The sequence below is a fragment of the Nomascus leucogenys genome, chromosome 11 (genome assembly GCF_006542625.1).
Source record: "Nomascus leucogenys isolate Asia chromosome 11, Asia_NLE_v1, whole genome shotgun sequence".
NCBI lineage: Eukaryota > Metazoa > Chordata > Mammalia > Primates > Hylobatidae > Nomascus > Nomascus leucogenys.
In genome coordinates, this window is record NC_044391.1 from 81,748,328 (window position 1) to 81,772,984 (window position 24,657).

A 24,657-nucleotide genomic window follows, 5' to 3' on the forward strand; every position below is an offset into this window, starting at 1 on the left:
GGACCATGGCTCCAAAGAAGTTAAAACCCACAGACCAAACCCAGGTCTTTCATGTTACAAAAATGAAAATCAAAAGGTCTCATAGAGTCAGTGGTGGCAGAACTGAGATTTAGAAGCAAGGTCATCACACTTCTCAGCACCTTCTTGCCCCTCAGAAGAGCTGCCACGTCCTCTAATCCTGTATCACTGTTAGCACCGGCTCCTGAAGCCTCATCACCCCTCACGTCACCACCCTCCGATACCTGCTGTGGCAATAAATATGGGTCAGGGTGTGATATGCAACCAGTGAAGAAATGGTCCCTTCTGACTTCAGTGATTGAAAGGTGATGCATGGTTGGTTGTTTCCCCTGTATCACTGCTATTGAGTAAAGTGAGGAATCTATGAGCCATGACTTATAAAAGTTCCAGTGTACAACACCATTAATGACCAACATGGCAATTAAGCACTAACTGGCCTTTAGATCAAAATGCCCTTATGACTCCAAAGAATATTAAACTAATGATAAATAATAGTTTGGATAACTGCTGAAAATACAATCTATATAACTTTATATAGTTTCTTTAGGTTTCAGATATTATTGATATTTGATGATAAAATAATCTTACAACATTGGAATAAACATGGAAGAACAGTGGAAACCTTTACAGTTTAGGGTGTCTCGAAGGCCCGAACATCTAAAATATATATATATATATATATTTTCTCATTCAGAATGGAGTTTCTCATTCAGTAGATCTGGGGTGGGCCTGAGAATTTGCAATTCCAACAAGTTGCCAAATGAGCCTGACGTGGCTGGTCCAGAGATCACACTTCAAGAACCACTTGGTTAAAGCTAATGTTTACTGATTGTTACCAGCTTTATAGTACCATCTTCACACTTACATATTCCACTAACATTTAAGTGAAACACCTCTGAAAGGTCCCCTGTCATTTAGTAATCCTCTGTTGCGCCTTACATTTCATCACACACATCTGGCCCCTGTTCTGCCCCCTCCCACGTGGCATTGTCTTCCTCAGAGGGAAGGCAGGGATGTAGCAGGATGAAGTTCCTCTCTGGGTTGCCCACAAACCCTAGCACAGTGTCTTCAAACTTTGTTGCCTTTATTTGAAATTGAACTAAATTCAAAATAAGGAGGATGAACTAAATGACTTTAAAATTCTATTTTGGCCCTAAGGTTTTCTTATTCAAAGGCTACAATTTCGACCTGGACTTTTTTCTCATCTCCATGGTAGACACCAGCTAGATGTTCACGAAACCCATTTCTCCAGCCTTCCTGGGTACACAGCTGGATTGCATTTCCCAGCTTTTCTTGCAGAAAGAGATGTAACCATGTGACTGATTTCTAGTCAATACAATGAGTGAGTATTTATGTCCAGGACTGGCCCACAAAGCCACCCATGCAGGATCATCCATGTTCGTTCCCTGCCATTGGCTTTAGGCAGATTTATAGATAAATTGATGATGAAGGACCCAGGAGATGAAAGGTGCTTGGGTTTCCAAATCACTTGGAGGAGAATGCCCCAATCTGGACCTTTTTTAAACTTTACAAAGTGAGAACTAAACTTCTGTTGTACAAATCCACTGAGATTTTAGGGAGTCTATCTGTTCTGGGAATTAGAATTACCTTAACTAAATAATTCCACAGCCACAGCTCTGAGCCTCATGTGCCTAGCCTGGGGAAATGCCATCTGTGATGGTCTTTGTTCCTCTCTCCCTCTCTCTCCTCATCCTTAAGCACCCATCTAATCATATCATAATGTCAACTTCTTTCATTTTCATATTAAGTCATCAAGGCCTTTAAGACTGTCACCAATCCAAATATCTTACCCTGTATTTCATAAAACCCACATCTTATGACTATGGAGAGATGCCATCCACCTAAGTTAATCACCTCTTCATACAGAGCTGTTTATTAGGCACCTCCACTACTCCTACACTGTGCCTAGACTTCTTCAGGAGGAGGGTTTCAGAAGGGTCAGTGCCCACAAAGTCCACACACCTGCTGCAGGAATTGCATTTGTCTCTCCTGGCATTAAGGGGTTTAGATTCCTTAAGGCCTTCATTCTCGCTGAGGACAGGGATAGGGAGTTTACCTCCTGCTTGTGCAAAGGGTCTAAGGGACTTGGGAGAGTCTAATTGGTCTTGACTCTGCAGGTCCCAGCTAAAATCCTTTGTAAAAAAGAGGAACTAATTGTCTTGCAAGTGCCCTATGTTCAAGTGCTGTGCTGGTCATTTTGTGTCTTCTTTTAAAATTTAATGTAATGTAACCTTTAAAACTGGGGGAAATGAGGCACAAAGGAAGTGAGTCTTTGACCCAATATCACCCAACAGTAATTGGTACTTTTCTTTCTGATTCCAAAGCCTGTGTTCTATTAATAGCATACCATGTAGCCTTGCTAAAATCAGCCCCCCTTGCTAAAATCAGAAACCACTCTCAGAAACCACTCCAAACTCCATGACTTCTTTTTTAACAGAAGATCCACTGTTTGGTTTAGGCAGAATGTGCTCACCTAGTAAACTACGTATCCCAGATGTCTTGCAACTAGGGATGGGTACATGACTCATCCTAGCCATTATGGTACAGATAGAATTGTTTAGGTAGAGCTTCTAAGAAAGCTTCTTAAGGCAATGGTGGACACAGTGAGAATACACTTTTTTAAAAAAACTGGCATGTACCTTTTTATATTTTCCTTTCCTTCTTCCTCCTGCCTAGAGCTCAAATGTGATGTCTGGAAAGGGAGTTGATATACTGTAACCATGAGGCAACAAGATGACATCACAGAACCACATACCAGCTCCCTGCTGCCTCCCTCTGGACTTCTTTTACATGAGAAAAAAATAAAAGTTCTTATTTGTTTAAGCCACCATTTCTTCAGGTTTTCTGTCACTTGCAGCCAAACACGATGCTAAGTGTTCTTCCTTTGAACCAGTCCAGTACAGAAGCAGACATTTCCCAGTGGCCAAAGTATATACAAGATCTCCTAGGCCGGGCGCGGTGGCTCACGCTTGTAATCCCAGCACTTTGGGAGGCCGAGGCGGGCGGATCACGAGGTCAGGAGATCGAGACCACGGTGAAACCCCGTCTCTACTAAAAATACAAAAAATTAGCCGGGCATGGTGGCGGGCGCCTGTAGTCCCGGCTGCTCGGAGAGGCTGAGGCAGGAGAATGGCGTGAACCCGGGAGGCGGAGCTTGCAGTGAGCCGAGATCGCGCCACTGCACTCCAGCCTGGGTGGCAGAGTGAGACTCCGTCCCAAAAAAAAAAAAAGATCTCCTGACTCCTCCTGCATCCCAAATCGCATTCTCTAGAGTCCCTGAAAAGATGGTGACTGCGGGTATGAAGGCTGAGAGTCTACGACCGAATGGGCACCACTTGAAAGGGTCACTTTGCCTGCTGTTTGTACCCCTAAATGGAACTCCAGCACCCTCCCCCTGGAGCTGAATACCACAACTTCATACCCAGCAGGCAACTGACTATGTATGCAGTATGTGTACATACTTATGTACACATACTTAAACCTCCATATAGTGCCATATGTTATTTCTCTTTCAGGTAATGGCCTTTCAGCTTCTCTCCAGCTTATTTCAAATAACTAACCAACATTCTCCAGCTACATGTGAAGTTTTCCAAACAAGCCTGACCTGGTTCTAATCATCCCAGTCACCCTTGCATGCACTGCACTTTGCATGGCTTCTTGAGCAGTGTCCATCCCATAGGAAACAAAGCTGAACAGCATGAGAAGGTCATTCATGAGATGCATTTGTGATGCCCCCAGGGATTCTCAGACATAACTGGGAAAAGAATTTGCTCTGGATTACTATGGTTGTGTAGTAAATCACCCCAAAACTTAGACGCTTTTAAAACAACAAAAATCTTTTATTATTTCCCACAGTTCCTATGGGTCAGGGGTTCAAATTGGGGCATAACAAGGCTAGCTTGGCTCTACTCAATGTCTCAGACATTGGCTGAAAGAATCAAAGGCAGGGGGCAGGAATCCTCTAAAGGATCATTCATTCACAATCAGGTGACTGGTGCTGGTGACTGGCTGGAGGCCCAGCTGGAGCGGTCAACTGGAACATCCACATGAAGTCTCACCATGTGGCCTGAGCTTCCTCACAACATGGTTCCAGGGGCAGCTGTCCTGAGAGAGAGCCAGGTGGATGCCATATTGCCTTTTATGACCTAACCTTGGAAGTCAACTGGAGTCACTTCTGCTACATTCTTTTGGCTCAATGAGAGGGAGCATAAACCCTAGCTCTTTTGAGGCATGTTAAGGATACATTGTAAGAGCATGTGAGATGAGATGTATATGAGATGCCCCTAACTTATACCAGGGGAAGAGAGCAGAGGCAAGAGGCAGGGAAATATGGTTATTGCCAGAGAGCCGGCAAAAATCAAATTACCTACTCAATTTTATATTTACATGTGTGTTCAGATGCTTGCACCTATTCTATTCTTTAGACCATAAGATCTGTTATGCATACCTTATATTACAACGACCCACAGTCCTCAGTGTCTTTTCCTGTCCTGACTCCTTCCTCAGGCTTCAGCTGACATTTCCCACGGTCCCCTTCTCCCCTTCCTGCTCTGCTCCTTGCCCTCAGTGTTCCTCAGCTCATAAAATTCAAGATATTTTTGTAACACCTAAATGCTTATGTTACTCCCAATTGACAGTAGTTAATATCAAATGTTGATGGAGCATTATTTGAATATGTCATTTTCTGAGGTTCTTTTATGTATCTAATATTAAAGTGTAAACTTCAAATTATATCTAAAAGTACATATTGACTTACTGTAACTACAAACCCAAGATGCAGTAAACATGTTCAGAAGCGCTTGCCAAAATGGTACTTCTAAGAGCCTATTAAGGAGCTTTAATATTTTATTTTGGATTATGCAGATAAAGTTTATAAACAAGGTTGTTAAAAAATAATGGGGATGAGAAAGCCTTTCTATTTCCTTCTTTATATCTGGGTAGAGGAAATAAAATACATTGCGTCTAAGTCTCCACCCTATGGGATGAGGACTGGGGCCATTCCAAACCTGTTCTGCCTGGATTAGTACAGAAGAGGTGCCCCCTACCCACCACAGGACTTCTCAACCATAATCAATCTACCCAGTCACTTTGTAAGCATCATCTCATTAAATTTTACAATGATCCCAAATTATTATCCTAGTCTCACAGAGCTAAAAAATGACACCATTTGGATTTGCACCCTTATCTGTCCAATTCTGATATTCCTGTTCTCTGGCCCACCCCACACACCCTCTATCCTGATATCATGGTAGAACTCATGCCAGGACCTTGTTAGGCAGGGTCAGCAGCATACTCATCAGGCAGGCAGCTGTCCCCCAGCTTAGCACTGTATGATTTCCTCACTGGGAATAAGGAGATCAGAGTTCACATCCTAGCTCTTCCTGTTTCTGCAACCTTGAACAAGTCACCCTTCTTGAATCTAATTTTCTTCTAAATTCATTAAATAATGTATGGTGTTAGTTATCAACTAACTTATTTATAACTTAACTTCAAAATGCTCTAATGGTTTGCCATCTTTCTATTTTTATAAATGTTAGGCTATTGCCTCTGTTCATTATCGTCTTCTATTTCCACACACATTTCCTTTTTGTATTTGCTATCATGTTCCAAAAAAAAAAAAACAATTGTAAAGAGATGAGATCTCACTGTTGCCCAGGTTGGAGTGCAGTGGTGCAATTTTAGTCTTAGTTCACTGTAGCCTCAAACTCCTGGGCTCAAATGCTCAAATGATCTTCCTGCTTCAGTTTCCCAAGTAGCTGGGACTACAGGCATGCACCACCATGTCCAGATAAGTTTTTGGTTTTGTTTTTTTAATTTTTGTAGAGACAGGGTCTCACTATGTTTCCCAGACTGATCTTGAACTCCTGGGGTCAAGCAATCCCCCCATCTCAGCCTCCCAAAGTGCTGGGATTACAGGCATGAGCCACCGCAACCAGCCATGTTCCAAAAATGTTATCAGATTTTATTTTTTTCTCAATGTTGCAACAGATAAATAGAATTAATTCTGCAATTTGTTTAGTAAATTTTTCTATAGTTTAAAATAATAATAGTTTTGTGTTTATTGAGCATTTACTATGGGCCAAGCACTTTGGATTATCTCATTTAATCCTACAAAAACTTTATAAATTAGATTATATTATTACTTCCATTTTATGGAAGAGGAAACTGAAGCTTAGAGTGATTAGGTGACCTGCCCAAAGTTACAGAGTTAATGGTAGAACTGGCTTTAAACCCAGGGTCTGTCTGACTCCATGGCTTGAACTCCTAACCACCAGGCATAATTATCTGTACTAACACTTTCCTGATCCATCTTGTTATAACAAACAAGATGACACATATGCAAACATTTGGTAAATTTTAAGTGTGAAACAAATGTTAGCTGTTTTGATTCTGATTAGGATAGGAAAACTGAGCTGGAAGAAGGTATCGACTCTCTGGGAATAAATGTCCACATAAATAGAGGAATCTAGAATTCTGAAGCCAGCCCCACTGTGCTCTCTGGAACCAAAGGCAGGCGGCCAGAATGCTTTATTATTAGATGGCTCCACTTAGCAGTACGCATTGTGTTCCACTTTAAGAAAAAGTAAATCTCTGTTAAAATGTCTTTCTGAACTGCTTTAATTATAGATTAGCCTTGTCAATCTTAATAAAATTATGCTTTGTGTTTGAGGATTTTATATATATATATATATATATACATATATATATACATATATATATATACATATATATATATGTAAAAGCGCTCAAAAGTAATTACTTTCATTTCCCAAGCATGTCTTTTAAAAAATTCTTCTATTCACAGCTGGAGCTCTTTAACTCTTTTCTTAGACTCATTTCTAATCTGACTCTGTCTAAAGCTAAAGGGTGGCACCATGATATTGACAGCTTAAATGTCACATTAGTAACATGGTCATTGATTTTATATTTCTGCCCAGACTAGTAGACTTTAAGCAAAATCGGTGAAGGTCCAGCACTAAAAATGTTTGTTTCCAAATAATCTTGATTTATTATTACAATAAGATTTTTTCTTCCAATATTAAGGCATCTTCAAGATTTCTGATTCTAAGGAATGCTTTAATGGTGAACAGCCCTTTCAGATTTTTCTTATGGACTTATTGAAAAAGTGGCACTTGCCAATGTAGGCAAAACCTAGTCTATGGGAAATTAGACTATACTGGAGAACCCTAGTTCCTTAAAATATTAACTGGAGTTTCAGTAAGGAAAAAAAATTGAAGAGGAAAAAAATTGCAGGAATTTCAGGGGAGTGCCTTGGTAAGTTGGAAAACTGCTACCTTATATTTCTTTCTTTTAGAGAATCACAATACAGTTGTTCTGCAATATCCACAGGGGGATTGGTTCTAGGACCCACATAGATACCAAAATTTGCCGATGCTCAAGTCCTTTATATAAAATGGCACAGTGTTTGCATTTAACCTGTGCACATCCTCCTGCGTACTTGAAATCACCTCTAGATTACTTATAATACCTAATATAATGTAAATGCCACATAAATAGTCTTTTAAAATTCATATTTTCTTATTTTTGTATCTGTTTTTAATTGGTTTGGGGTTTTTTTCCCAAATATTTTTTTATCAGCAATCAGTTGAATCAGCAGATGCAGAACTCAGGGATATGTAGGGCCAAATGTTTACCTGAACAAATTGAAGGCTCCGAAAAATCCTTTTTTTTTTTTTTTTTTTTGAGATAGAGTCTCTGTCTCCCAGGCTGGAGTGCAGTGGTGTGATCTCAGCTCACTGCAACCTCTGCCTCCCAGGTTCAAGCAATTCTCCTGCCTCAGCCTCACGAGTAGCTGGGACTACAGGCACGTGCCATCACGCCCGGCTAATTTTTGTATTTTTAGTAGAGACAGAGTTTCGCCATGTTGGCCAGGCTGGTTTTGAACTCCTAACCTCAAGTGGTCCGCCCTGCTTGGCTTCCCAAAGTGCTGGGATTAAAGGCATGAGCCACAGCTCCCAGCCCCAAAAAATCTTGAAGCAATGAAGCTCACTGGGTATTTCCCAAACTTACCTGACCACAAAACCGCTTTCCCGAATAACAACTATATTATTTCAGAATATAATTTATTCTAAAATAAAAATGACTGAGGCATGTGACCAAACCACATGGACTTCCCAATACATACCATGATGAAAAAATATAGCTATCTAAGAATGTTACTTTTTACATTGCGATTACAACCATGCATTGCTTAACAACAGGGATCAGTTCTGAGAAATGTGTCTTTAGGTGATTTCATCATCGTGCAAACATCATAGAGTGTACTTACACAAATCTAGGTAGTATCGCTTACTACACATCTAGGCTATATGGTATAGTTTATTGCTCCTAGGCTACAAACCTATTCAGTATGTTATTGTACTGAATACTGTAGGCAATGCTATTTGTAGAGTACCTAAATTTGAAAACTTGTAGCTATCTAAATACAGAAAAGATAATACAGTAAAAATACTGTATTATAATGTTATGGGACCACCATCATATATGCAGTCCCTAGCTCTCTGAAAATCATTATGCAGGAAATGACTGTATATTCCAAAAGGAATTTGGTGACACAGAATAACATATTGATGGAAAACACAACACACTCTAAAAACTCTACGAATTTAGTGTCATTTATTTCTACTACATCTTATTCCACAATGAATTGTGCCATAATTTACAACATGAATATAAATGGCAAAATCTAAAGAGAGAATCAAACAAAAAATAAATTTCGAATTAGAAAACTAAGGCCATATGACAGTAGAAACATAAATGTAAAAAAAGGAGGGGCCAGCACAGATATTAAAAAACTTTAAATTTAGTTCTGAGCTCCCTGGCAACCAAAGCAAAGAGGGATTCAAGACCATTTACAAAATTACAGTGATGAAAAAGAAGAAAGCTTTAACACGTCTCTAAAGAAAACATGGCTTTTTTGGGCTAAATTTCTAAAAGAAATCATTCAAAGGGGAGAATTTCATAGGAGACATGATGCCTTCCACCATTTTCCACAAATGCAATAATAACTTCATGTGGTTAACTCTTAGAATATTGCCAATGATAAAGCTGAGAGCCAAATATCAAATTTTATGAAGTTAATAAGTTTCATTTGTCTTTGGCTGACTCATGAAGACAAGCTACAAATCTAATTAAGTCATGATAACCCTAAGAAAAATTAGCTTTTACTTCACCATTTTCAGAACCAAACTAGCAGGCAAGAAAAGATAATGCACTCTTTGTGACTAAATAACAATTATAGGTAACACTTACACAGAGCTCACTATATGCCAATGTTTTAAGCACTTTATATGTATTAATTCATTTAATCCTCACAATGGAAGGTAGGTATTATTATACCCTTTATTTCACAGACAAGAAAATGCAGATCCAGTGATTAATTGTCCAAGATCACATGGCTGGTACTAACACCATTTACTGTCACCAGCAGTTAGGGTCACCCTTCCACATCAATGGTTGGGAGAAATAGGACCAGTCTTAAGCTGTAGAGGGGATTAACACTACCGTGCTCAATCGGTAGGATCAGTGGAATCACCTAATTTGTTATCTTTGCATCCTAGTGCTGGTGAAAGTGGTTCAGGCAAACTGCACCAATCAAGGGTCCAACCAGGAAAATGACCCATTCTGAATTTTTAAACAGAGAGAAATTTCATACAAGAAACTGTTTATGCAGGAATTGCTAAGAATCTCCCAGAAAATGGTGAGGCAGCCTGGAGACTGGTAATAGTAGGAAGGAGGAGGTGGTCTTATGGGAGCCTGGAGAGGAAGGGGAGTTGACTGACAGCAGCTGGAGCCACAGCAGGCCTCAATAGGAGCCGCGGAGGAGCTGCCAGTGTCCCCACACTGGCTTCACCCTTTATCTTCCTTCCAATCTCCCACTGACTGAACTCTGCCAGAATTTCACCAACAGGGAAATGCACCCTCCAGGGATCAGCTCTCCTGTGATACAGGGCAGAGCTGTAAAAGGTTGAGAACGAAATCCAAAAGCAAAAACACCAAAGACTGGCTCACACACTAACACTACAAAAGTGGAAATTCTGGCCAGCCGCAATGGCTCACTCCTATAATCCCAGCAATTTGGGAGGCCAAAGTGGGTGGAGTGCTTGAGCTCAGGAACAGACCAGCTGGGCAACATGGTGAAACCCTATCTTTACCAAAAAGAAAAAAGAAAAAAATAGCAGGATGTGGTGGCACATGCCTATAGTCCTAGCTACACTCAGGAGGCTGAGGTGGGAGGATCACCTGAGCCCGGGAGGTAGAGGTTGCAGTGAGTAGAGATCACACCATTGCATTCCAGCCTGAGCAACACAGCAAGACCCTGTCAAAAGGAAAAAAAAGGTAGACATTCTGTCTTCAAGTAGCTGGAACATATGGACCTCAGAAGGCAAATCCCATGGTAAATACAGTCCAGTTCTCTAAATCCCAAGTCACTATAACAAGGGGAACATCCTCTTTATGCTTGAAAGAATACATAAGTAAAATGATTCATCCAGCAAGTAGCAAAACCATGGAATTGTTACTCAAAAGAGGAGTATATATTGAAAACATAAATAGATTCATAAACTTAGGTAAATCAATTCTACAAAAATGTATTCAGCACCTATTATGTATAAGTTGGTAGAGGCTCCTGGATGATGTGGCTATGGCATTCTGGAATCCTGTAAGCTCTTCACAGGTGTGCTGCATTCATTTTGTCCCTGCTGAGTCCCATACATGTAAGTGGTGCCTGTTAGACAGAATGGTGAACGTTGAACGTCTTGTGACTTGAGTTCAGTGAGATAAATCTTGCTGCGGGAGGTAAGAAGAACGTTCTAACAGCAAGTAGGGGCTAAGGAAACGCGCTTACAGAAACATTTGACAGCACTGTGTTATGAATTTCTAATGGAACACAGGCAGACAGTGAGGCATTGCATCCAAACAACAACATAGCAATGGGTGGAAGGCAACATAGGTCCAGGTGAACCCTTCAAGAGAGCCTCCCAAAGTCTAGTATTCAAAGAGACTGAAAGCCACTGTGCTGCAGAGACACACACACAAAGTCTACCACCATAAGCTTATTTCTAAAAGTCCTAAGGCCAAGATGTGTACATAACTACCTGAAATATAAGGTAGTAAATGAGATTTGCGGCCAGGCATCATGGCTCATGCCTGTAATCTCAGCACTTTGGGAGGCCAAGGTGGGAGGATCACTTGAGCTCAGGAGTTTGAGACCCTCCTGGGCAACATAGTGAGACCACATCGCTATTAAAATAAAATTTTAAAAATGAGATTGCCACAAACAGTAGATGGTAGATTTTGGAGAGGAGCTGTCATTGGAGCTGTATTTTGCATAGTTTTGACCAACAGAGATGGGAAAAGATAATTCCTGGTGGAGGGCACAGCAAAAGGGAAGGGAGAATATCTCTAAAGCAGGCATCTAAAACAGCTATATCAGGTAGTCATTTATTGAAGCAAAGGGTGCACAAAGGAAGAGAGTAGGAAAGAAAGGTGAAAGTAAAGACTAGGATTATACCCCAAAGGGCCCTTTGAAATTCATAGTTGGATAAATCTACAATGAAAATTGTTAAGCAGAATTTAGATATTTAGGGTATATTCAAAAGTTTTAAGGCAGGTGTCTTGGAAGACGGTTATCCCATTTCATTTAATGTTAGAAGCAGGATGCTGGGTAAATGGACCACAGCCCTGCTGCCCAGGGACTAATGGCAAGCTCAGAGTCAATGCCATTAGCCTGTTGCCCTATAAGTATAAAGTCTGGCCTGGTGAGCAGGAACAGTCATCTCCCGCTCCATCCAGGTTTACAGAAAATATTCAGAAGGAGTTATTGACAAGCAATTTCTCCTTGTAATGAAAGGGAGACAAAGAGTACATTACTAGTTTCAGATTAAAATAATGGAGCATAAAATGTTTCACCTTAAAAAATTATTTCATCTTATGAAATAATTTCATGCTATGTGATTTTTCTGCCAATGCAAGTGTTTGGCTGGTACAACAGCGTACTAACAGATATATTCTAACTTGAACAATCTGACCATTCTTAAAAAGCATGAGTGAGGAAGAAATTCATTCAGCTGACATAACTGGAATTCTAATTTCAGATTTTCATGGCCTCACTGAATATTTCTCATAACATTTATGGTTTAGTTTTTATGTCATCAGCAATAATGTGAAAGTTATCAATCTCTTCTACAAGGTTGCCACAAGAAATTAACTGATAATTGTAATAAAGCAAGAATTTAAATATAGAAGTTTAAATTATTGATATATAATACTGCGTTTATTTGTGTTTTAGAACCCAATATGTCCTTATTTTGCCAAGCATTTCTTATTTTATATTGATGAGCATTAGATAACTTAGTTCATGGGTAAAGATCAAATGTAATGAAGGAAAGGAAATTTATTTTTTGTTTGCAGAAATGCATACAAAACTAGCTGGCCTCACCTAGACCATTATTAATGGTTTACAAAAGTGGCCACAAAATGGCAGAAATAAAAGTTTTATTTCCTCAGAAGAATCTTGTATTTGTGTTCCAGAATACAGTCCAGGTTAACTCCCAGCTGTTTTCCTTAGAATTGGCCTCATGATGCATCAGGAGTTATCTAAGGGAAATCAGGTGACTCCTGCCACAGTGATCCTTTTGGCCTGTCCAGCTCAAATCAGTAAGGGAGCGAGATGCCAGCCCACTGTTTTTAACTAGATGTGGAGTTATAAGCCTCGGATTCCAGTGTTAGCACCACCACTAATTTGCCCTTTGATTTCGCTGTTTTAGCCAATCTTCACTGGTGAAAAGGGATAATAATAACTTCAACCCATCTCATAAAAATGTAGTAAGGAGGAAAGAAAAAAAAATGCATGTGGAAGTTCTCTGAAAAGCTAAAAGGCCAAATATAAACATAGATATTATTTTTATAAGGGCCTGGAATTACTCAACCTTTTGTTTCTAACTTCAAGCTTGAGAGAAAGCTTTCTATTTCCTTTTGCTCCTAATTTGGATAAAAGATACAAAGCATTCCACTTGGACTTTTCTCTTACCTCAAGCATTTGGTTTGCAGAAGCCTTTTGTCAGCCAGCTACGAACTCATAAAGTTGAAAGGGGAAATCTGAACTCCACTCCGAGTCAGGGGTGTGGAGGTGGAAAGAACAGGAAATGTCACTAGAACTTTCCTGGTCTCCAAGGGGAAACCCGGCAGGACCAAATACAAAGATAAGCACAACCACACAGCCTGTTAGACCGCTGCAGAGAATCGGGTTCGGTTTTAAAGTTGGATGGCAGCAGAGGTGGCTTGACTCTACATAAAGCTAATCCAGGAGCAGAGTCAAAATTGTTGGGATAGAAATTATACAAGTTTTGCCTCAATCATAAGAGATGACACATTAAGTGTCTTTCTACCTTGGAGACCCGTGTCCATGATGATTCCTCTGCCCAGAGTACCCCTTTTTTCTTCCCCTTGTTGTCCTTTTTAAGGAGGTCTTTCTTAGGGACATTTTTCCAGCCAATGCCACTGCCCTAACCCAATCCAGATCATGTCCAGTGCAAAAACTCAGAGCATCCTGCACTCCTCCAGTGTGTGCATTGATCATTGGAATGATCAGTTCATTATTTTGACTGTTTGACTGTTGTTCTTTTCCCCCTCCCCTAATAAGCTCCCTGAGGACAAAGAACCGTTTGATTTCATAGCATCCTCAGAGTGGAGCAGAATGCCTAGCTCAAAGTGGGCCCTCATTAAATATTTATTGAATGAGTGATGAAAGAAATATGATCTGAAAAGAACTCCAAAGCAGATTATCTCAGATCTTACATCATTTCTAGGGAGGTATATTCATGCAAATATACACTATTTACAATAAGCCTCTTAATTTACTGTTGCTCAGGGAAGACATGTGCAAGTGGAGGGAAACCATACAATGAGGAGGTTAACAAATCAATTATAATAATTTAGTAGTAAGGTAGTATTCAGGTTTTGCACATCCTGAATAAGGGGTCCTTAAGGACTAGGCAGTTTACAAGGTCCCAACTACCCATGCCTAGACATTTTGAAGGAGGGACATGAAAAGGGCAGAGCCATCACTTCTCAGGCTTGAAGGCACAAGCAACAGTCAGCAGACATCAGAGAAAAACTTCCTTCTGGGCCTGTGTCATGTGATAGAACAGAAGGTTGTATGATGGAGCCACTAAGTCTTTCTGAAGCTATCAAGACGCTCCCAGAGACACAGGTAAAATAGCAGCCAGTTTTGCTGTGTTCTGTTTACTTTCTTCTGTTCCAGAAAATTGAAAAGTATGGCTAATTTGCATTCATATGGTGTGAATGCAAATAAATCAGGAAGAGAAAATGTTCAAAACTATCATTCAAGCTCTACAGTATGGTAAAGAAGTTTAAGTTCTTAATCTTTATCATTAAGACTATGCTTTTTGGAAAAAGGTGAGTCCCCTCCCAACACGTGTTGGGTTTTTTTCTCTCACTCTCTTGTTCTCACTTAACACATTTGGTGCAATTTTTTTTTTAACAAAATGAGGTTTTAATTTTCGCACTGTGGTCATTCTATGAAACATATCACTGAATTCCGTCTTCCTCTCTAAGTGGCTTGATTTTCCGGCAGCTCAATCGACCCCATTTATTTGTGTGTTGAATCTGAAGAAAAGAATAAGGATGCTGAGTAATGAAGAATGTGTCTTTTCTGGGGCTTTTAAAGCTATAAGGTTTCTATTCTTTCCTTTGAAATATTGTACACAATAAATTACATTGCAAATAGAGATGAATTAAGTGAAACTGAGAGATCAGAGAAGAAATAAAGAGGTGCCAGTTTCTGTAGAGGGTCTTGAATGGATGATACTATACACAATCTATGTTGTTCTTCTACTGTGTCCTACCTAATATTCTGCAAATTCTAACTATTTAAAGGTAGATAGAAATGAAACCATTTAAATGCTGCTTAGTAATTTCATAATAGTAATGGGCAGGGTACTTTCTCTTATGTGTCATCAGCCATATAACCCCCTTTACTTTTGCCACTGCTCCTGCTACTACTGGAAGAAATCCCAAAAACTCAGATAATCAAAACCCAAAGAGGGCTTCTGTTTTTTCTATTTCATATTCAAAGCCCATCTCAAGCTATGAACTGCCTTCATTCCTGAAATTGTTTGAAATTCATTAATTTTATTTTTGCTTTGGGAGAGTAAGAACAAGTCATGATAGAAGAGGAAACTGCCATTTGTTGCCTTCTGTGCAATCTCTTACTCCATTTAGTTGAAGCTGGGAGTGCAGACCTGGGTTTACTCCATGCTGGAGAAGAGTCAGTATTTTTCTGTTACAATGAGCATCTAGCAGAGTTCCCTAAACATAGAAAATGTTCAATGTAAATTTAGCAAAAGAATGGGTGAATGAAATAATACAATTTTCTGGCCAGGTGTGGTGGCTTACGTCTGTAATCCTAGCACTTTAGGAGGCTGGGGCGAATGGACACTTGAGGTCAGGAGTTCAAAAACCAGCCCAGCCAACATGTTGAAACCTCATCTCTACTAAAAATACAAAAATTAGCCGGGTGTAGTGCTGCACGCCTGTAATCCCAGCTACTCAGGAGGCTGAGGCAGGAGAATCACTTGAACCCAGGAGGCAGAGGTTGCAGTGAGCCAAGACTGTGCCACTGCACTCAAGCCCAAGTGACAGAGTGAGACAGTGTCTAAAAAAAAAAAAAAATTTCACTGTATTAAAATGAATCATCTTCATCCCATGATTTTACTACAATTTGACATCCATTGTCAATCAGGCTTTGCAAAATAGGTAATATGCCTCCCTGTAAAGAGATCATAACAAAAAAATGTGGCTTTTGAAGAGCTTGGGAAAAAAGGGACCTGTGCTCAAGTAAGCATTACATATCTTGTCTGAGTAACACTTAGAAGCTTCTCTGCGAGTAGAAAGGATCATTTTAGAGTGTGAGGCAAAGTAAGGTGTTCACAGCAACAGTTATGTTTAAAATGTTTCATTTAGGCTGAGCAATGACCTGTCTCAATCAAACCACCATTGCCAACCTTCTTGTTCCATCATCACTTTGTTTCGGAGATATACGATGACTTACTCAGGGAGAAATCTTTGCTTTTATCTGATCCACGGTTGAATCTTGTCTGCATATTGTTCCTTTGCTTTTACTTTTTTTCTTTCTGTGACTATGGAATTTTCCCTTTGGTTTCTCTTCAAGGGGTCCTCGTGTTTAAGGGGTGAGGAAATGATTGTCTATTGCAGTCTGCCTTAATAAAAGTGGCAAGCTCTTGGCTTTCCCGTGGTGTGGCTCTATCCACCACGGGGGTAGAGCTTAACTACACCATGTAGATGTGCCTGCCGGTCAGGGACTGCGGTAACTGTCGCCCCTTACGTGTGCTGTGTGCGCTAATGGACTTCCCCAGAGAATGGTGACAACCAAGGCAAGGTAAACCCTGTTCCATGCTAAGTGGGAGCGCAGACTTCCTTTAAAGTCAAACTTTGCGAACAAGAATAATCTTGAAAAAGACCCTTTAGGCGCAGATCAATGCTCAAGAACGTTGCCAATCGCTTGCAACCTCCTTAGACATTTCACGGATGTGTTATTTATGCTCAAGGAGGGGTCTCCTTTCATCCCCGCAACCCAAATCTTTGCTCTGTGCTTCGGACTCAGTGGGGGCTTGTCGGATGGGCCACTGGGAAAATATGCGTCCCCTCACTTCTCCTTAATCAACTAAGGTCACCTTGACAGTGCGCTTCCCTGTCCCTCTGGGGCTACCTCTGTGGTGCCCTGACCTGCCCCTCTACGAGAAATTCTCTACCTGTTCTGGAGGTTTCCTGGGAATTCCGGGTTCCCAGCTCCCTGGACCTGCCTGCAAGCAGAATTATCCGCCGGTCCCCACCCCCTACCTCCAAACTCTGGGACAGCAGTGGGTACTGCACTAGCCATTAATGGCCATCATCTATTTTTAATCGGAAGATCACAAGAAAGATGGTAAGCGAATCCCAGTCGCAAGTCAATTTAAATAACATTCCTGGGGAAATCCAATCACTTAAAACCGAGACACCTACGCGAGCGAGAGCCCCCGCCTGCCTGGCGGGCCTAAGCGCGAAGGTTGAATTAATCAAGATCAAGGGGCTCCCGGGCTGAGAGCAGAGCTTTAACTCTCCCAGTCCCAGAGAGCGACAAGGCGGGGGAGGAAAAACGCGGCCGGCCGGGGCCAAGATGCCCACGGCACCCCCGCGCGGGCTGCCTCTGCCATTAGGGAGACTCCGGACGCCTTGCACCCGGCCGGGGCAGTTGGGTGCGAAAGGTTAAGGTCAGAAGCTCGGGAAGCTGCTTGGGCCGCGAGTAGCAGCCGCCTCCCGCAGCCTCCGCGCGCCGCGGGCTCCTCCTCCCGCCCAAGCGTGGCCAAGTGAGGACTGCTCCGGCCGCAGGTAGCTGAGGCGCGGGAGGCGGCGCGCGCGGGACCCGAGTGGAGCGCCGGGGAGGGGCCGACGGACGCGCGGGCGGACGGACTCCCCAGCCTCCGGTCCCGGACGTTAGGCGAGGTCTGCGCGGGCCATGTGGGGACCCGGGGTCACTGCTGAGGGCCTGTCGGTGGCTCCGGCGCCGCCGCCTCTGCTGCCGCTGCTGCTACTGCTGGCGCTGGCGCTGGTGGCGCCCTCGCGGGGCGGCGGGGGCTGCGCGGAGCTGGCGTGCGGCGAGCGGGAGCGCTGCTGCGACGCGACCAACGCCACGGCGGTGCGCTGCTGCAAGCTACCGCTGCACGCCTTCCTGGACAACGTGGGCTGGTTCGTCCGCAAGCTCTCCGGGCTGCTCATCCTGCTGGTGCTCTTCGCCATCGGCTATTTCCTGCAGCGCATCATCTGCCCCAGTCCACGCAGGTACCCGCGCGGCCAGGCGCGCCCGGGACAGCGGCCCGGGCCTCCGGGGGACGCCGGACCGCTGGGGGGCGCGGGGCCGCCCGACGACGACGACGACTCTCCCGCTCTGCTGCGCGACGAGGCGGCAGCCGGCTCGCAGGACTCACTGCTGGACAGTGGCGGCGGCGGCCGGGGCCGGGGAGGCGGCGGGCGCTCGGACCCCTCCTGCGCCTCAGAGCACGAGCTGCGTGTAGTGTCGCCGGTCTTCCTGCAGCTGCCCAGCTACGAGGAGGTCAAGTATCTGCCCACCTACGAGGAGTCCATGCGGCTGCAGCAGCTCAGCCCCGGGGAGGTCGTGCTGCCAGTGTCGGTGCTCGGCCGCCCGCGAGGCGGGGTCGCCGCGGAGCCCGACGGCGGCGAGGGCCGCTTCCCCCTTATCTGAGCGCTCGGGGATCGGCGGCTGGTGCAGGGCTGGGGGCTGTGGGTGGCAAGCAACGGCCGGGGTGCCGCCGCCAACTGCCTCAGACCTTATCTGGCACCCTGGCCTAACTGCCCGGCACCCCGCGACTGGGTTGGGGTCACTCGTCTCCCTCGCGTTCTCCTGGGATCTTATGTTTCTCTGCGTTACATTCCGTTCAAAGAAACGTGGGGCACGCGCGGCGGGTGCGGCTGCAGCAGGCGACCCTCCACCGCACCTTCGAAGGACGTCCCTGCCCTCTGCCTTGCCTCGTATTGTGATTCACTAGTAAGTGCCTGCTTCCCGAGTCAAAGAGAACACGTGAGCCCTTTGGTGCGTCGAGAGAAGGGCGGTCTTCTTTAGGGCTGAAGAGAAAGGAGCGCAGTTCCACTCCTTTCCCTACCTGCCGCCTGGACAGGTCTCCCAGGGTGGGCAGAGGGCGAGGAGCCGTTGAGGACCAGCCGCGACCGGGGACTGCTGCATGTGGGTGTGGGAGAGCGCCACTCGGTTATGATGAAATCGCTCCCATGCGGCAGGCCCCCCAAAATCCCTCGGTGTCTTCCTGATCGAGCAAATAGTCACAGCTGGTGTTTCACAATTAGGTGGAGTGCGGGGAGTGGGCTAGGGGGGACACCGGTGATACAAGGTTAGCTGCTGTACCTACTCAGGGCACAGCAACCATGTATATCCATTCGGCTGGACTTCTGATTGTTCAATAACTGAGAAGGTATTTATATTTATTTGTCTTTTATTCTAATATTTTTACCATGCATTGAACGCAACAGGAGGGTATTTCAGCAAATTCACGACAAGGTAATCGTCTTATCACTTTTTGTACTCCATTAATGGTCAGGAAATTGCCCATACTCTGTCATTTTTGTTTAATAGTTCATTAAATTATTTCATTAAAGAAGAAAAACAAGTATGGTCAAACGAGGAAGCATATGTGACATAAAAAACATGAAGGATATCTTATTTTCACTATTTGGGAAGAATATATTTTATTTTTAGTACTGTGGCATAATATATAACTTTTTATAATAATAACTGTATGCATTATGTAGTATAGCTCTTAATTGTATCATTCATCACATAGTTATATGTAAAAATAATTGACATGTGTATGCCATACCATGAAGCATATGATGTTGTGCACTTTCTCCTCCATTTTTCATTTGGAATACATTCCACAACATGATCCAAAACATAAGAACTTATGACTTGTAACTTTTGTTTAAAGCCATTAATTGTGCAGTAATGTGCTACAGAAGGATTCAATCAGCTTCTCATAAGAAACAAGTGTCATTGTATCAGTTTCCTGTTCTGTGACACGCCCTTTAAAAGTAAAAGATAATATAACATATTTGAATACATTGTGTGTAATGTACATATGCATATTGTCTATGTACTATATACACATTGTTTATAATATTGTTATTACAGTTTGTCATTCACCTGAAAGGAGAAGGAAAAATATGAAAGGTTTCTCTGCTTGGGAAAAGGTGAATGTTGTTATTATCAAGAACGATTACACACATGGATCTCATACGTGTTCTTAGAACGTTGTTCTTCTGATTGAAGAAGTCTGACGCTCCTGAAAAATCTTAAAATATCTGATTTGTATTGAAGAAAATTATTTGATTAAACTTTTAAAGGCTGGTTGAAAAAGTCTGACAGTTCTGAGAATTTTTTAAATGTCTGAATTGTAATAAAAGAAAATGGTTTACTTTAAACTTCTAAAAACTAATGACCTTGTGACTAAAGAAAAATCATTTGAAGTGTATTAAAAAATAGCAAAACATTAAAATCTTTTCTCTGTGCAAATTTTATCAGATGTGTTGCTATATGCTAGTGTATCAAAATATGAAATATGTCTATTTGTCATTTAAAGCAATTTGAGCTGTGAATTGACAAAAGTATCAGGAGTTGAGGCTATATCAGTTGAGAATGGTACAAAATTTAATTACATTATATAGATAATCACATATTAATGTTACTCAAATACCGCATATTTTTGTTGTGTGTGGCTATCAATACTACTCACCATTCAAACTGGAAAGTTGCCATATTTTAAAAAATAATTATTCTTTGAGGTTACACTGTTTTACACATTTCACAAATGTTACCTCTATCTGAAACATCAACCTAAATATCCAAATACCTGTGCCAGTATATGAAGCATAGTCTATATGTTGTTACCATAACATCTTAAAGAAATTCAACAAAATCCTAGGAAAAATACTTACAATATGGATCAAGTATATTTCTCTTTTATCAACTATGGAACATTTCTCTCCATAAAATCTAGAATGTGTACAAAGTGGTAATTACACTTGATACCAATCACACAATGAAGTTCTACTGAATTTTAAAATGACAAGTTTTCACCTGTTTTTTATCTGCCCAGCCCACAAGCTTTTATTCACATCCCTCAGTTCAATAGAAATGAGTTTGACTCTACGGTGGGGTTTTTTTTCTTGCAATCCATTGATTTACCAAGGACAATTTTGTTCAGGCATAATTTTGTGGAAAAATTCTTTAAAACAGTATTTTATTAAATGAGCATGTCTCATGGTAATATATATACATATAACAGACCATATTAACACACACAGAACCTGTGTGTTCATAACACTGGATTGCCTGGATAGAAACATTTTTAAAGCAGTAAAGGCAGTATCTGGGTGTTTTATAGATTTCACTTGGAAATTATTATATAGACAGAACCTATTATATATAATTGCATGTGTTTATTAATATAGAAAATAGTTATCCTGTTACCTGAAAAAAACACAAAGAAATAATTTTACTTCTTTTTAATATTTTGTAGTAAAAGTGGAAGATAGAACATTGTGTTCTTTATATGTAGAATAATACACTATTAACTTATGGCATGACATATTAATGGAATTAATATGGAACATTAATTTTATGGTATATATATCTTCTTTTTTTTTGAGAAAAGAGCTCACTTTGTTGCCCAGGCTGAAGTGCAGTGGCATGATCACCGCTCACTGCAGCCTTGACCTTCTGGGCTCAAGGGATCCTCCTGCCTCAGCCTCTTGCGTGGCTGGGACTACAGGTGCACACCACCACACCCAGCTAATTTTTGTATTTTTTTGTAGAGATGGGGTTTCGCCATGTTGCCCAGGCTGGTCTCATTTTCCTGGGCTCAAGTGATCTGCCTGCCTTGGCCTCCCAAAGCTCTGGGATTACAGGCGTGAGCCATCATGGCCAGCCTGTGGCATATGTATCTTAACTAAACCCACCTGGGCATGCAGTGTTTTCCAGTACCAAGTGAGCTTTTGCTCCAGGTTTTCAGTTATCAAAGTAATTTGAATACTAAAACATTTTAAGCACATTTTATTTTCACTGACTTCTCGTGAGTAGGGAAATAATGGTCCTGCATATTGTAATCCATCTGGAATGCAAAAAACATGATTGATTTTCTAAATTTAGGTGCTAGATATATAAATATGTATATTGTATATGTACAGTTGGCTCTCCTGTATCTGTGGGTTCTGCATCTGCAGATGCAACCAACTGCAGGTAGAAAATGTATTTTTTTAATTTTTTGAAAATATTTTTAAGAAAGAAAATATAATATTTAAAACTGCAAATTAATACGTTATAGCAACTATTTACATAACATTTATATTGTATTAGGTGTTATAAGTCATCTAGAGGAGATGTAAAGTATATGGGAGGATATGCATAGGTTATATGCAAATACTACCCACTTTATATCAGGGAGTTGATTTTGACCTTTGCAGGGGGTCCTAAAACCAATCTCTATGGATACCTAGGGATGGCTGTAGTGTGTGTGTGTGTGTGTGTGTGTGTGTGTGTGTGTGTATGTAATCACCAGTTGCTTACAAGCAATTTGTTATGGGTGTTCAATATCATAACCAAGGGGAAAATGTCTTCTTGAGATAGAATGATAGTTTTAAGAGGCCATTAATTGCTACATTCTGCAAATGTGAGTGTGCTTCAACCATGGAAAATGGCATTGGCGATTATGTCAAAGGGCATGAAATGTACTCTATAAGGAAAACAAGATTCAATTGTAAAGGCCAGAGGAATATTAAGGAAATGGACTCAGTTAACAATTTGAAAGACAATATGCTAAGTACCTTAATGTTGTACTTTTTGTGTACAGTTTCTCTCAAGTGGAATTAATAAAGGAAACAATTCAAAGCTGAAACTCATATAAACATGAATACGATGTCTAGATTTATTCAATATTCTGATCTGACTTTTATTTAAAATCTTATGAATTGTAATTAATTTGGGTTTCCAGCTTGAGAGAAATAATGATGTATGTTGAGTTTTATTTTGAGCAACAAGCATTAACCATCTCTTCAAAAGTGTAAGTTTCCTAAACTGATCAATAATAGAATATTTGCCAAGTTCATATCTGACCTCAGTAGTTTACAATTTACTTTTTCATTCTCCTTTCATGCATTGATGAAAAGACTAATAACTGGTAAACTAAGGGAAGGTATTTTGTCAACCAAGGAATGAATCAGCAACAGCTAATGGCAAAAAATTAAGCCATTCTTTCTTCCATATGGGTAATACCAGAAAAGTTACAGTATTCCTTTGTAAAATTTTACCTGTAAAAATAATCAAATATCAAGTAAAACCAATACTTTTGTCATACTTAATTACATGTAGAACCTAATTTTATTATTCATTTATTCATTTTTATTTACAGAACTCACTTTTTAAATTTATTTATGTATTTATTTGAGACTATATCTTGCTCCGTTACCCACGCTGGAGTGCAGTGGTATGATCACAGCTCACTGCAGCCTCAACCTCCCAGGCTCAAGCGATCCTCCCTGCTCAGCCTCCTAGTAGCTGGGTACAGGAGTACACCACCATGCCTGGCTAATACTTTTTTCATTGAGACAAGGTCTCACTATGCTGCGCAGGCTGGTTTCGAATTCGTGGGCTCGGGAAATCCTCCTGCTCAGCCTTTGAAAATGCTGGGATTGCAGGCATGAGCCACCACGCCCAGCCCACTTTTATTAATTTTATGGCAAAAATTATACGATGGTGGAGATACTTATGTTTGTCGCCAAACCAAACAGTATAATTTTTATCCCCTCTTCAGCTTCTTAGCTAAGTATGTTGTCTGATATCTTCCCGTTTTTTCTTTTTGTGTGGTTGTTCTTATCCTGCTTAGGTTTTCAGTAGATGTTTCTTCAGAAACACATCTCTTAGAACTCCATGTTATTCTGCTGTGCTTTCATCTCTCTCTGGTATGACTTCACCTTTTGCACAGTTTCTTCTTTTGGTAAAATGGTATTTTGCAACGTGCTTCCTTTGTTTTCTCTTTGCATCTGACTTCTGTAGCTTTTCCGTGTTGACCCAGGCATGGTTTTTCCTCTTTATCCACTAAAGGACTGTAAACTTTTTTTATTTGTTATTATCTATGGAGTTTTTCTCTGTGATGCCGGACAAACAAATCTTTTCATGTGTCCAGCAAGGATTGTTCTAAATCTCAAATGTAATAGATCCAGATATAGTACTACCTCTTTATCTTCTGCTTTCTCACCTGGATTTTCCTGAAGGGATTATCAGCACTTTTCTCCCCATCTTTCCCCAAAGATGTGTTCTCTGCTATATTAGGACGAATAATTAGACCCTTGCATTTTAGTAATGACAGGGATCTTATTTTGGCTTCCAAACCTCAAGCATATCCTTTCTTCGTGGACTATTACATCTTTCTACTCGATTTTTTTCTCACAGGCATCATTGTGGTATCCTCTATGTGTGTCACTTTTTGTGAGTAATGATCACCTATTTTCTTCCTATCCTTGCTCGCAGACATTCTATTTGTTGTACTAGTTAAAAGATCATATCCTCTATCTTTGTAGGAAAGACCTCATTTGAGTCTCTGGACCTCAAAGGTAACTTGATTTACAATTGATTGCTCTATCTTTTATAACATTCTTACGGGTTTTTTGCATGGGCTCCTCTTAAACTTCCTCTGCATATGGTGTCTCTGTTGTACTGGGTAGACTAGAAAATATCTCTACCTTTACATGTCTTTTATTCCTGCTTGCAGATATGATCTTGAAGTTATAATGCCTCGAATCCCCACTGTATTAGGGCCTTACCTGAAGAACTATCAATAGTTTTATTTTCTGCCTCTTGGTTGCCTATGTTAGTTTCATCAGACAGAGGATTAGAACCTTCCAGATTACTCCTGTTTCGTTTTGGTTTGTGTGAAGTTTTTATTCTGTATTGACCAAAGATACCACCGGATAAAAATTAATTTTGATTATTTTTCT

The 24,657-nt window shown here is 41.2% G+C and overlaps 1 protein-coding gene across 1 annotated transcript; it reads left to right on the forward strand.

Annotated features, from left to right (window-relative positions):
• Nucleotides 1–17,164: 17,164 nt before the first annotated feature.
• Nucleotides 17,165–20,184, forward strand: C11H3orf80 (chromosome 11 C3orf80 homolog). The gene has a single exon (XM_030822765.1). The coding sequence runs from the start codon at nt 17,597–17,599 to the stop codon at nt 18,338–18,340; it is 744 nt and encodes a 247-aa protein (XP_030678625.1). The 5' UTR covers nt 17,165–17,596; the 3' UTR covers nt 18,341–20,184.
• The last annotated feature ends 4,473 nt before the right edge of the window (nt 20,185–24,657 follow it).

Excerpts from the sequence above, each read along its gene's own strand:
- C11H3orf80 (XM_030822765.1), top strand. The coding sequence starts at position 17,597 with ATGTGGGGACCCGGGGTCACTGCTGAGGGCCTGTCGGTGGCTCCGGCG.